The following is a 14,857-nucleotide window of genomic DNA, read 5'->3' on the forward strand; positions in this document are numbered from 1 at the left end:
GCCCCTCTCCACTCATTTGTGCTCCCTGATCAGCGTTTCTCTATGCAAAAGCAGGAGTTGAGGCGCTGATAAAAGCCCGCCAAACCTGTGACTCAGCCTAGTGAGGGTTTTCAGAGGATTAAATGTGCTCCTAGAGGAGAAGCTTCTCATCTTCCCTCAATTGTCTCCTGTAGCATATGAACACACCTGATCCTGTTCCCTTTGTGTGTATCGTGTTAAGCAATTCTCCCTCCTCCACTTTTATTATTGAGCCACAGGTTCAGATTGCAGTTCTTTTGTTTAGGGCATTTTAAGATGTTTTCGCGTTGAGAGGAACCGAGAGGTTAGAAATGGGCAGGAGCCCTCAAGTTCAACCAACTTCATTTGTGGCATAATAGGCATTAGTGTTAGGGACGCAGGTGGCGCTGTGGGTTAAAGCCTCAGCGCCTAGGACTTGCCGATCGAAAGGTCGGCGGTTCAAATCCCTGCGGCGGGGTGCGCTCCCGCTGCTCGGTCCCAGCGCCTGCCAACCTAGCAGTTCGAAAGCACCTCCGGGTGCAAGTAGATAAATAGGGACCGCTTACCAGCGGGAAGGTAAACGGCGTTTCCGTGTGCGGCTCTGGCTCTGGCTCGCCAGAGCAGCGATGTCACGCTGGCCACGTGACCCGGAAGTGTCTCCGGACAGCGCTGGCCCCTGGCCTCTTAAGTGAGATGGGCGCACAACCCCAGAGTCTGTCAAGACTGGCCCGTACGGGCAGGGGTACCTTTACCTTTACCTAGGCATTAGTGTTGCTTGCAGTTATGTCTGGAAGTACTTTAGTCTGTAGAAGGGGAGGTGTTAACTACACTCAGTATGGTTTGTCTCCGCTACTGGCATCCTGCCAGCGTGGAAAGTTGGGTTCAAATTCCTGCTCAGCCACTAATCTTAATGGACAACCTTGCTCTAGTCACTTTTCCCCTCTCCCAATCTAGCCTACCTTGCCAGGAGTGTTGTGATAGGAGAGGGAAAGGGGTTTAGGTGTTCTAAAGACCCTTGACACCATAAAGGTAAAGGACCCCTGACAGTTAAGTCCAGTCGCAAACGACTCTGGGGCTATGGCGCTCATCTCGCTTTATTGGCCGAGGGAGCCGGTGTACAGCTTCCGGGTCATGTGGCCAGCATGACTAAGCTACTTCTGGTGAACCAGAGCAGCGCACGGAAACGCCGTTTACCTTCCCGCCGGAGCGGTACCTATTTATCTACTTGCACATTTTGGCGTACTTTCGAACTGCTAGGTTGGCAGGAGCTGGGACCAAACAACGGGAGCTCACCCCGTCATGGGGATTCGAACCGCCGACCTTCTGATCGGCAAGCCCTGGGCTCTGTGGTTTACACCACAGCACCACCCGTGTCCCTTGGCGCCATGCCTAGCCCCAAAAGAAAGTAGTAGAGGGTATTAAAAAGCGATTATCTGCCCGAGGGAGGGGAAAATAATAATGGGGTGTACACGATTTCTGCTTCTCTTGCCTACTGAAAGGAGTTTTGCTACCGCAGGGCAAGGCTAGCAAGACCGTCAGGTCAGAATTTGGAAGTCAGGGTAGCAGAGTTCAGATGCTGCTGAGGCAGGAACTGCTTTTGAGAAGGAAAAGAGCGAAATGTAACCGTATTGGCTGACACAGAGTTGTGTTCCGTAATGTGGTTTTACTTGATGATCTAACACATTAGGTCTGGATGTATCACCAACACGGTTTGCAGTGACTCCTGAATCTGGCTGTAATCAGGGCCGGATTTAGGTTTGATGAGGCCCTAAGCTACTAAAGGTATTGGGGACCTTTATATGTTCAACTGTCCTTTGTCAACAAAAATTGTCACTGTTTTTTGTGCTGAATATGTGCTATATGGTAATTTATGGACCTAATAGGCATCTAAAGCCATTTGCACATAACAAATAGGAGCCTACACAACACAAAGCACTGTTGCTGTATGTAGGTTTCATTTTATTTGTTTTTTATCTTATATTTTGGAAATGTATATCCTGTTTCTTTCCCTTTAAATTTTTTGGGGGCCTCCAAGAGAGTGGGGCCCTAAGCTATAGCTTGTTTCGCTTATACGTAAATCCAGCACTGGCTGTAATGATGTATTTATTATTCCAGCCATCCACAGAGTTGGTGGCTTCAACAGAATACATGTAGAAGAGTCCTTGTTTTGAGCGAAACATTTTCTATTCTTCTGGGTTTGGCAGCAGGCCTAGGAGCTGCCGTTTTCGGTGTGTTCTCCTTAGCGCTGCTCTTGAATAACAAAGCCCACAGGTCAGCCTCCTTCCCATGTTTTAAAAATGTGTTGTCTGTAAATGGATTCTCAGTGTTTTGAGCAAGCGGTTGATTGAAGAAGGATGAAAGCTTGGATGGCAGAGTTAATTATACACCGGGTTGCCTCACACAGGCCATATTTGACAAGCTTGTGAAAGGCAGCCTTGACTGAGGACACTGGAGAGCCGTGTGCAAACAATTATAACAGCACCCAGCGCCGTTTGTCATTGCATGCCAAGGCTGACAATGGGTGGGGAATATTTAAACCTGTTTGCAAATCTATAAAGCCAAGCACAGCCCACTGCTACAGGTTACTGAAAAGACGACGAGGAGGTAATCAAGCTCTCTAGCAATCCAGATTTTGCTATCCTGGTATAGAGATGGTAGGAGAGGGATTGTTGCAGCAGCAAACCAGATAGCACTTTTTTCCCATTTGGCTTTTCCAGTGTACAAAGCCTCCTATGGTAATGGAAAATAAAACAAAAGAGATGTCTTTGAGAGAGGGCCAGTCTTCCCTTGCAACTTTAAGCCACAAAAACATTACTCTGGTCCGCTTCTGCAAACAGCAGTCTCCCAAAAAGCTTTCCACGCTGGAAGATGAGGAGCATTGCAGGCCAGGAGGCCTTGTGAAAACTAGAAGTCTGTCTCAGAAAGCGGAGGATATACCCTACAGTGTCTTGACAGAAGTGGTAGACAGCACTGACAGACAGGTCAGTTTAATAGGATAGAGGGGATGTGAACTAAAACTTTTGGATGGGTGGGGAGTCTTTGTGAGAAATTAAAGCTCCAGTCCTATGTCCACTTAGCTGGAAGTAAATTGGAGACTACATCATTAGTTACCATAATCCTTTTTCTTTGTCCGCCAGGAAGTAAAATGTACCCCTTTTTGAAAGCAAATTGCCTAAAGAGGTAAATAATCTCCATCAATCAATGTTTTATAAATTGTTTGCTTTAGTAGCTACCACTGGGCATCAATTTGTGGGCAGCATAGTAGTTGAAAATAATAGTAATTGCTTGGAAAGGGAAACTATCATAATTATAGATAAGCTGCTTATTGAAAACTGATTCTAGCAATAGTTCTTAACAAACGGGCTGCAGACATTTCAGCAATTCCTGTTTTTCAATAGATTTATAGACCAATTAATGATGTGACTTGAGTACTTTGGGTCATACTTTAAATAGAGGTCTTTCTCTTTTTTTTAGCTTTGTATATCTTAAGTGTAGATATTTTCTGTGGTTTGTGACAGAGAAACTCAACTTGAAACAATCTTAAATTTAAATGATATCACTGAGTTTGTAAAAAGATCATTTGCCAAAGCAAGTTAGTTTCCTGCAGGTTGATTTATAATACACATGTGCCATTGAGATCAGGCGTAAAAGCTTTTGTTGTGCCACAGATAGTTATTTCACATATTCTGTAGGGCTTATTACCAGGTAAGTGAGGCTAGGATTGTAGCCTTAGTTCAGAGCAAACATCCATACGATTGTGCTTTGTTCACACTTAATTAGTACAGTATCTGGATTATGTTGTTTAAACCTATCTTTTTGGATGTGCTGTTTTCAAAATTGTATGGTGAACAAGAACCGTGCTACATATGTTTAAGGCTGACATGCATCGAGTCAGATTTACCAACATGTGGCTTGCAAATTCTTGCTGTGCTGTATTTCTTAAGTTTGCAGTCCTAGCTCCACTGACCTTGGAGTAAGCCCCATTGAATTCAGTAGAACTTACTTCTGAGCAGATATGGTTAGGGTTGTGCTAGAAGCTGTTTAATATACCCTGTAAACCTTTTGAGCTTTTGATAGCCCAGTGCATACAATTCGTGTTAACAGGCTCAGTCTAGTTTCCCTATAGAAAAATAGTTAGCAGAGTTCAGAGGCAGAGGTTCACATCTCATGGTAAGCTGTAAACCAGGGGTAGCCAACACCCTAGAGACTGTGATCTACTCACAGTATTAAAAGCTGGCAGTGATCTTTTTGGGGGTTCAGGTCAAAGTTGTTGGGGTTTTTTTTAAGGAGGAGGAAAGCCATGCTTTTTAGGGGAATTGAGCTTCTTTAGGGAGGAGGAAAGCCCTGATTTTTGAGAATTGAAGCCTAAGCTCAAGCGAAAAAGGGGAACAGCCACTTGCCAACAGATCACTGGGGAAACAAACAGCCTCACTGAGTAAACTGTCTTCCGTTCTGCGAATCGTGCAACAATGGAGGGCAGGGCGAGGGGGCGCTAAGGTGTTTTACCCACACTAAGGAAAGGGACCCAGCTATCGACCGCGATCTACCAAAGCCTCGCAGGGATCTGCCAGTAGATTCCGATCGACCTGTTGGACATCCCTTCTATAAACCATGCACTTTACTACTCCTTGTTTGCGCTGGGGATAAACAAATCACCACCCCTAGCTTAGTGCTTCGTCTGTATCAGTGGTCTGTTTCGCTCAAGCCATATTTAGTAAGCCAGAAACAAACCATTTCTCTTTGGAGTGCAAAAACCACAAACCCTGGTTTGGGCTTAATGCTAATAATTGTGGGTTGTTTGGTCAGCCATCTTACATCGCTGTGTGGATGCAGCCAGACAATGAAAACAGACAAAGTTGATAGTAGGGTGGCGGCAAACTAGAAGTGAAGAGGATTAACAGAAACTGCTTTCTGACAAGACACAACATGGTGCATTTTTGTGCAACTGGGCAGAATCCAGGGGTATATTCTATTCACCTTTGTTTGCAATGGCAGGCAGAAGTTGCAAATAGAGGCAATGTATGGGGTGGTGTCTACTAGTTACTGACATTTTCTCCAAGGCATGAGGAAATCATCTATGCTTAGGAGCAAAAGAGAATTTGTGGCGAAAGGGGTTATTGCCCAACTTCTCTCAGGCAAGGTCTGGGTATAAGAGTTTTCCAACTCAACTTGTTAAGCGGTGACTGTGTTTCTCTTAAAACTATGTTTGTAATGTGTCTTGTTTAGTATGCTCTGAGAACAAAAAGACTTGTAAAGATACTAAGAGCAGAGACTAATTTGAATAATATACTAAAAATTGGGAGACATACAGCCCACGCCTTATCATGTTTACCCAGTGAGTTCAGTGGAACTTCCTTGTTAGCTTGCTTAAGACTGTAACTTTAGGAAAAATAAATGTTTAAATATTTAACTTTGTGGGTATACATTTAAATCTTGGGAAACTCAGGATCCAGCAGCTAATGCTGAGTCACTGCTGCAGGATGTCAGTGTCAAAATTCAAGAAAGGCTATCAAGTTGGCATGGATTGACGTAGGAATTCAGAATGTTTAGAACGGATAAAAGAATTTAACGTAACTAAAGATAGTAAAAATGTGTTGGTTTACCTAGCTGTAAACACACCTGTTGAGGTGTGTATGCTGTTGATTTTAAATGGGGTAGTACCTTGGTAGGTCACTTGTTGCAACTGGACAGCAATTACAAGGGTGTTTACTTGTTCATTTTTAAAAATAGTTTTTAAATGAAAGGAAGGTTTGGAAAGAAAAAGACATTATGGGTTGTATCCACCTAAGTCATAGAGTAGACCCATTGAAATAAATGGATTTGGGTTACTGTATTTACTCGGATGTCATGCACACCAAATTACGCCACAAAAATTAAGGTGAACATTAGATTTGATGGCGCATTTTACATTCACCAGCAAATAATTTTTTGGTTTCAAGGTTTTGAAAATTGAGGTGTGCATTAGATTTGATGGCTCATTAAATTTGCGTAAATAAGGTAGTTATGATTAACTTTAATCCATTGATTTCAGTGTGTTTACTTGGAGAATGATTTAAGGCAAATTCCTTACAGTTGAAATCCAGACGACAGTGGCAAGAACGGTGAACAAAAGTGATCAGGACTTAAACCTTGGCTGTGTTACTTTGTTAGGCTAAGGACTAAAGAAAATTGCTGGTTGCTCCCAATATGAAACATCTCTGGGTTCATATATTGTACTACTCGTTTACTGCTCTGTTTAAAATGCAAACAGACAGCTAAATTCACAGCTGTCAGCCTTAAGGCTTATAGGTTACCTAGAGATGACAAATCTAAGGGGAGAGTAGCAAATGTAAAAAAGAAAGAAAGATGAAGACTATTATTATGGCCCTGTTTTATCTGTTAATATGTCACATACAATATGTCGGAACAGGTAAGATTTCCTGGTGAGGTCAATGATGCCATTGTGCAGAGGTGGGGTGTGGGCAGAGTGTTCAAGGCCATGTAGCAGATCCATGGCTGTATGTATTGGATTTAATCTCCGCTTTCTCTCCCTCACCTTGTGCAAAAGACTCTTGCATTGCTGCGGGTTGGACTAGATGACCCTCGTGGTCCCTTCCAGCCAGTGGCGTAGCGTGGGGGGTGCAGGGGGGGCCAGCCGCACCGGGCGCAACATTGGGGGGGGGGGCGCTCGCACTCGCAGCTCTCTGCCCCTACCTGGCTCACTCACTCTCTCTCACTGCAGTGCTGGCTGTGCGAATCCGATCCGAGCTGCCGGGTCGCCGCCCACTGTGGAGGGGGAGGGTGCCAGGCGTGCGTTGCGGTGCGGAGCGGAGAGAGAGTGAGGGAGGGACTGTCTGGGGGAGGGACAGTGCAGCGGCCGCCCAGTGCAGCGCTGAGCGCGGGAGAGAACCACACCCGACCAGCCCAGGCAGCAGCAAGAAGAAGCTGGCAGCGGCGGCAGGTTAGGGGTTAGGGGCGCAAATTACGTGCCTTGCCCCGGGTTAGGGGGCACAAATTACTTGCCTTGCCCCGGGTGCTGACAACCCACGCTATGCCGCTGCTTCCAGCTCAACGATTCTATGATCTGTGGGCAGGTAGTTGAGTTCAGGGTGTCATGGTTTGTTGCTGCCAGTGGTTACATTTGTGCTAGGTATCCTTTAATCTGGGTCCTGTAACTGAACATTCATCCCTTCCTTACCAGTGCTAATGGGTTTAACCAAGAGTTTCCAATTAACGAAGTGTAATTCCTCAGCCCCCTAAAGTGTCCATCAATGCCCTAGCACAGATGGGCAGCAAAATAATTAGACAGCATCCCAATTTGGATCACTCCACATCCCTTTGTTTGGTATATTTATGTTTACAATGTCAAAATTGTTAGGAACTGTTTTTACCTATATAGAATAGTACAGTCAAACCTCAGGTCACAAACACCTCTGTTTTGGAACGTTTCAGCTCCCAAACGCTGAAAACCCAGAAGCAGTCCTTTTTTTATTTCGGGGGGGGGGGGGATGCATACCCCTAAACGTTTTGTGAATCTAAATTTGGCCTCATTGAGGGGGGGCAGTATTTCAATATAAGTAGGAAAATGAGAGTACAGTCATACCTTGGGAATTACACTTTTGGGTTTTGCCGCTTGCGCATGCGCAGACGGTCAAAATGACGTCACGGGCTTGCACGGAAGTGGCAAAACTCGACCCGCATGCATGCAGACGTGCTGTTGCGTCTTATGTTCTGTTCGGGATGCGAACGGGGCTCCGGAACAGATCCCGTTTGCATCTCGAGTTACCACTGTACCCCTAAACATTTTTTTCTAGAAAAAAAGCACTACCTGGAAGTAAATGCTCCAGTTTTCAAACGTTTTTCAGAAGCCGGACGTCTGACACGGCTTCCGATTGAGTGCAGGAAGCTCCTGCAACCGATTGGAAGCCGCGCCTCGGTTGTCAAACATTTTGGAAGCTGAATGGGCTTCTGGAACCGAGGCTTAACTGTATACGTCAAAGTAAACACCACAGTACATTATTTCTGCTTTTGTTTTCTCTGTAAATTTCAGGCTGTCCCTGGGCACACTTCGCCTGCCCACATATCGGCATCAGCAATGAAGCAAAAGTTTGCATTTGACAACACTAGCTTTGTGGAGGACTTGGATCATTTACCCCCTCCTCATTCTCAAGTGAATGCTATTACCATCAGTATTTTGGGTATGACTTGCCAAGCCTGTGTACATTCCATAGAAGGCAGAATATCCAAGGTAAAAGGAATTGTAAACATCAAGGTGTCTCTTACGGAAAATAACGCTGTGGTCAAGTATTTGGAACTGGAAATAAGTCCCCATCAGATCTGCCAAGAAATCAAGGACATGGGATTTGATGCCAGCGTTTCAGATACAACGCAGTCTTCAGGGCAACGGACCGATGAAGCTTTAGTTAAGATCAAAATAGAAGGCATGACCTGTCAGTCTTGTGTTAGCGCCATTGAAGAAAAGATTGGGAAACTACATGGGGTGAAGAAGATCAGGGTGACCCTCAGCAGCCAGGAAGCCATCATTGCTTATCACCCCTTTATCATTAAGCCTGATGAATTAAAAAATAGCATAGACAGCCTGGGATATGAAAGCACTATTAAGCACAAACAAGCCCCGTTGAAACTTGGCTTGATTGATGCAGAACGTTTACAGCAGATAAATATAAGAATGCCTGCTGACAGAATAGAAAACAATGGGACCAGTGCATCTGTTGTAGAGCTCTGTGTGGAAGGAATGCACTGCAAATCATGCATCAACATCATTGAAAGTTCAGTCTCAGACTTGCCTGGTGTCCAGCGTATTAAAGTGTCATTGGAACAGAAAAATGCTCTTGTGTGGTTTGACCAGAATCTGATCACTCCATCCTCACTGCAGCAAGCTATTGAAGCCCTTCCCCCTGGTAACTTTAAAGTCTCCTTTTCCAGTGAAGTTGAGGACCATAATGGACCGCTTACCTTAAGCACGCCATCATCTTTGCCTTGTATCTCTAGCAACCCTCCTCACGTGGTCCCGCAAAGTGAGTCTTGTACAACTGTGATTAGGATTGATGGAATGACTTGCAATTCCTGTGTAAAATCCATTGAGAGCGCCATATCGCAAAAAAAAGGAGTCGGACATATATCTGTGTCTTTAGCTGAAGGCACTGCTATTATATACTACAGTTTGATGATAACCAACTCTGAAGAACTCAGATCCGCTATAGAAGACATGGGATTTGATGCTTCTGTCTTAACAGGTACAAAGCAGCTTTTCTGTAATGGAGACTTCCTCATTGGAAAGGATCTTGTCACCTCCATAACAGTACTAGCATCTAGGGATGGGCAAAAGTGTCGATTTTGGTTTCTCTCAGTTTTTTTTCCAAAATCCGAAATTGAGTTATCCACATATCCACACCAGCTTGCAATTAAAAACCACAACTCATTCATTAGCAACTTAGTGTGAATGTCTCTTAGTATATACTTTTGTATGGAATTTGGCCCAATATGAACATTTTTGCAAAGCTTGTTTTTCGAATATTTATTTTTAGAAATAAAAATGCATTTTTATATGCTATTGCTACTAATGTGTGCATATTATGCACACTTTTCCTAATATATACATTTTATATACTACTGCTACTACTGCTAATAATAATTGTATACTGTACTGCCCTACACCCGCAGGTCTCATTACTTGACTAGAGAACTGCACTGCAAAATTTGGAGAAGCTCAAATTTCTGGGATGGGTGTGTTTCGGTTCCCTTAGTGTTTTGGAAAGCGCAAATTATGTAGATTCACCTTTAAATGTGAACGGAATTGAATTTCTCCCCCATCCCTACTGATCAACAAACTGTACAACCTCTGTACTGTCCTGCTTAAACATATTGCAGTTTAGTTTATAAGTTATAAGCAGAATTTCTCTGGAGTTCTGCCTAGTCCTCAGTAGCTGTTTCACTGCTTGGCTTTGGAATCGTGAAACACCCTGATGTGCTTGGTCTTGATCCTTTTAAGATTTGGAATACAATACATAGGTGCAGCCTAGGAGAAAATACCAAACCTTGTAAATGAAGTGTAGCATGTTAGGTCAACACTGTATGCCAGTAAAATACAGTATTTTTCGCTCTATAACACGCACCTGACCATAACACGCATGTAGTTTTTAGAGAAGGAAAATCCGTAGGCATGCCACCCGTAGGCATTTCCTCCATAACACGCACAGACATTTCCCCTTACTTTCTAGGAGGAAAAAAGTGAGTGTTATGGCGCAAAAAATACGGTAGTTCCATGGTTGCTGTAGTTGTGCTGTTGCTTATATGAATGCAATTTCTGATGTTCTTATTCAAGATACCACCAACGGGAGACCTGCTACTGTTGGAAGTATGGAGACCAGCATGTTGGCCTCTGCTTCTCTGAGAAGTGAAACTCTTTCCGAGTTGCCATGCGGAGACTTTTTGCCACAGAAAAGGAACTTGTATAATGACCCTCCAAAGCCATCCACAGCAGGAAAAACCGATAAATGTTTCATGCAGGTCACAGGCATGACTTGTGCATCATGTGTATCAAGCATCGAGAAGAATCTGCAAAAAGAAGATGGTAAAATAGCTAATATGCAATATATTGGTTGTTTTAGTAGCGCCTTTGGGTGTGTTGAGCCCGTGGCTTTCAACTGCTGCTGGCTATCTGGATGTTTGCTGCAGATCTGAGACCATAGGAGGTGGATTAGCATCCTGCTCTTGAATGGGAATATCTCATTCTATCAGAGTAAATATACAGTGGTGCCCCGCAAGATGAATGCCTCGCAAGACAGAAAACCCGCTAGACGAAAGGGTTTTCCGTTTTGGAGGTGCTTCGCAAAACGAATTTCCTATGAGCTTGCTTCGCAAGATGAAAATGTCTTGCGAGTTCCTGTGGGTTTTTTCCCCTCCCCCCCCTTTTCTAAGCCGCTAAGCCACTTAACAGCTGATCCGCTAAGCCGCTTAACAGCTGATCCGCTAAGCCGCTTATCAGCTGATCCGCTAAGCCCCTAAGCCGCTAATAGCGCTATTCCGCTAAGCCGCTAGTGGGCTTGCTTCGCAAGACGAAAAAACCGCAAGACGAAGAGACTCGCGGAATGGATTCTTTTCGTCTTGCGAGGCACCACTGTAGTCTCATTTATACATTGCTTAGCCTCCCTCATAACTATATATTCTTTGAAGTGAGGACCATTTATTTCAGATGGGCATGCTTCCAAGTAAAGGGGTCTAAAATAGTAGCCTGAGTTGAATAACAAAAACATCTGTTTAACAGTAAGAGCTGTGTACTGCTCTCATTGGTTGTGGGTGACTCATAAATTATTATTATTGTTATTATTATTTAGTCCATTTATAGATGGCTTACTATTCACAGATCTCAGATGTGGTTATCAATCTGGAAAATCAAAATTCCCAATCAAAATACATAACTAATACAGTAAGCACAATTTCATATGGTTTTCATGAAGAGAAATCCAAATGTGTGAATGCAGTTCTCTCACTACAGGAATAGTTTCTGTCCTCGTTGCCTTGATGGCAGGGAAAGTTGAAGTAAAATATAAGCCGGACAGAATTCAGCCCCTGGAAATAGCCCAGCTGATTGAGAACCTCGGTTTCAGAGCGTCAATCATGCAAGACTATCCTGGTGCAGATGGCAATATAGATCTTAAGGTGAGATTCACAAAGTGTGTGCTTGTTTGACCGAACCTTTTCTCTGCCTCTTAACACATCTCTTTTTTAAAAATAATAATAATATTTATTCAAATTTTGAAAATTACAAAAAGAAACAATAAAAAAGAAAAATAACAAAGACATAAAAAATACAAACAATTAAAAAAACAGATCAGACCTTTACATAGCTTTCTTCCCTTTGCTTATTTCCTTGACCTCCTCACACCTCCCTTTTTTGTATTCTAGTTCAATTAGATGTTTCAGCAAATCCTTTCCAGCTTTGTTTTTAACCTAATGATTTATCTTAATATACTGTAATTCTCGTCTTTCACCAATTAATAAATCAATTTTAACCTAATCCTTTATATCATTTCTGCTAAAACCATATTACTTCATTCCAACAACCTTCTAACATTCCTTAATTTTACAATGTTTCTGTAAATAAACTTTGATTTTTTTCCAATCTTCTTCCACCAACTCTTCACCTTGGTCATGGATTCTGCCAGTCATTTCCGCCAGTTCCATATAGTCCATCACTTTCATCTGCCATTCTTCCCGGGGCCTCTTAACACATCTCAGTCTTGTTCTCATTGCGTGTTCTGTCGCTAGAGGCCTTTTGTGTGGTCAGAAAGTTGGCATCTTGATCGATATTTGCCTCCACCTTTGCAGCTTCACATTTTGAGCAGTTTTGCTTCCTGATTGTTGGATATTCTGGCTGGGGTTGATGGGAATTGGAATCCACAACATCTTTCTGATTTGGAACTCCTCTAACTCTTCCCGTCAGTTTTGCTAGTTGCAAGTACAGTGGTGCCTCGCAAGACGGAAAACACGCTAGACGAAAGGGTTTTCCGTTTTGGAGGCGCTTCGCAAAACGAATTTCCCTATGGGCTTGCTTCGCAAGACGAAATGTCTTGCGAGTTTTTCCGACTTTTTTCCCCTTCCCTCCCCTTTTTCTAAGCCGCTTATCCGCTAAGCTGATAAGCCGCTAAAAGCCGCTAAGCCGCTAATAGCGCTAATCCGCTAAGCCGTCAATGCGCTTGCTTTGCAAGACGAAAAAACTGCTAGACGAAGAGAATCGCGGAACGGATTCTTTTTGTCTTGCAAGGCACCACTGTACTCTATCATAAGTGTCTGCCACTCTGTTATCATTGGTGATGTTTCACTTTTCCAGTTTCTCACCACATGTATTCTAGCTGCCGTGATTGCATACATGAACAATGGTCTTATATATTTTTTAATTTCTGTTGGTAAGATACCTAATAGAAAAATCTCTGGTCTTTTTTTAAAAGTAAGTTTGAATAATCTCTTGAATTCATTGTAGATATTGTTCCAAAATTCACGGATACAGTGGTGCTCCGCAAGACGAATGCCTCGCAAGACGGAAAACCCGCTAGACGAAAGAGTTTTCTGTTTTGGAGGTGCTTTGCAAAACAAATTTCCTATGGGCTTGCTTCGCAAGACGAGTTCCTGCGGTTTTCCCCCCCTCCCCCCCTTTTTCTAAGCCGCTTATCCGATAAGCCGATACGCCGCTAAAAGCCGCTAAGCCGCTAATAGCGCTAATCCGCTAAGCCGTCAATGGGTTTGCTTCGCAAGACGAGAAAACCGCTAGACGAAGAGAATCGTGGAACGGATTCTTTTCGTCTTGCGAGGCACCACTGTAACTACACAGGTCCACCACTTATGATAGTATGACCCTGTATCTTTTTTGCATCTCCAGCAATTTGGTGATCTGCTATTGTACATTTTAACAAGTTTTAAAGGGGTATGGTGCCATCTGTATAGCATCTTCATTGTGTTTTCCCTAAGATTATTACATGCTGTAAATTTAATATCTACCCTCCACAATCTTTCCCATTGTTCCATGTTCAGATCAGAAAGTATATGGAGAATGGAGAATATTTAAAGAATATTTAAGATTATATTGTACAAATAATATTATACTAGCATAACTTGAATTATACCTGTAAGTAAAAAAGTGTAACAGATTATCTTTTTGGGTTATATGAAAATAATATGAAATAACAAAAAGCTGTGTGAGAAACAGTGACAGTATAAACAGTATAATGAGAACGATTAGAAGTTTTACATCCATAACTTTTATTTAACTGTTATTTGAGATTATGTATTTTCTTTTTGTATACTTCCCCCCCTTTTCTTCACATCCTTTCTTTTCTTTCTTTCTTTCTTTTCTTTGTTTCCACTGTAAATGATCTTTTATGTTTGTATTTTAAATCAATAAAGATTATTAAAAAAAAAAAAAAGAGGAATCCACAGCATCTGGAGGGCACCAAGTTAGCTGTACCTGGACTAGGTGAACCAATGGTCTGGTGGTTTATAAGCCAACTTCCCATGTTAACACTAACTGCAGTTCTCTTTCAGGTCCTAGGGATGACCTGTGCTTCATGTGTTCATAACATTGAATCCAAGCTTACCAAAACGCCTGGCATTCTTTATGCATCTGTAGTGCTGGCTACTTCCAAAGCTCACATCCGCTTTGACCCGGAAGTTGTTGGTCCTCGAGATGTTATAAAGATTATTGAGGTAAGCTATTAAAACATTTTGTTCTTTATTTTTTAAAAAGCCCAACTGCATTTGCCATTGCTGCAGGAGCTAGGGGTCAGTATCAGTAAGGTGGGCGTTAACAAGTTTTGTGCCAGCCAGGCTGCTAGTTGTGTTTACTGGTTAGTAAACTTTCACACTAGATACATGGCTGCAGGCTATCGTCGTTTCTCAGGGAAATTGTTGTTGTTGTTTAGTCGTGTCCGACTCTTCGTGACCCCATGGACCAGAGCACGCCAGGCACTTCTGTCTTCCACTGCCTCCCGCAGTTTGGTCAGACTCATGTTTGTAGCTTCGAGAACACTGTCCAACCATCTTGTCCTCCGTCGTCCCCTTCTCCTTGTGGCCTCCATCTTTCCCAACATCAGGGTCTTTTCCAGGGAGTCTTCTCTTCTCATGAGGTGGCCAAAGTATTGGAGCCTCAGCTTCAGGATCTGTCCTTCCAGTGAGCGCTCAGGGCTGATTTCCTTCAGAATGGATACGTTTGATCTTCTTGCAGTCCATGGGACTCTCAACACTCTCCTCCAGCACCATAATTCAAAAGCATCCATTCTTCGGCGATCAGCCTTCTTTATGGTCCAGCTCTCACTTCCATACATCACTACTGGGAAAACCATAGCTGTCAGAGCTGCCTCCAGGT

The 14,857-nt window shown here is 43.2% G+C and overlaps 1 protein-coding gene across 6 annotated transcripts in view; it reads left to right on the top strand.

The window, feature by feature from the left end:
• The window catches only part of ATP7B (ATPase copper transporting beta), a 52,630-nt gene that overhangs the window by 8,531 nt on the left and 29,242 nt on the right, over nt 1-14,857 (top strand). For 4 of the 6 annotated variants that reach the window (XM_079969635.1, XM_079969633.1, XM_079969634.1 and 1 more), the window contains 4 exons: nt 8,027-9,233; nt 10,322-10,570; nt 11,495-11,658; nt 14,038-14,199. In XM_079969635.1, coding sequence (XP_079825761.1) covers nt 8,072-9,233; nt 10,322-10,570; nt 11,495-11,658; nt 14,038-14,199 — 1,737 coding nt within the window. In that variant the 5' untranslated portion in view covers nt 8,027-8,071. Of the gene's footprint in view, nt 1-2,714; nt 2,979-8,026; nt 9,234-10,321; nt 10,571-11,494; nt 11,659-14,037; nt 14,200-14,857 lie in introns of all 6 variants that reach the window. The other 2 variants (XM_079969631.1, XM_079969630.1) reach the window with 1 other exon arrangement.

Source organism: Podarcis cretensis (assembly GCF_951804945.1).
Source record: "Podarcis cretensis genome assembly, chromosome: 3".
In the NCBI taxonomy this organism is placed as follows: domain Eukaryota; kingdom Metazoa; phylum Chordata; class Lepidosauria; order Squamata; family Lacertidae; genus Podarcis; species Podarcis cretensis.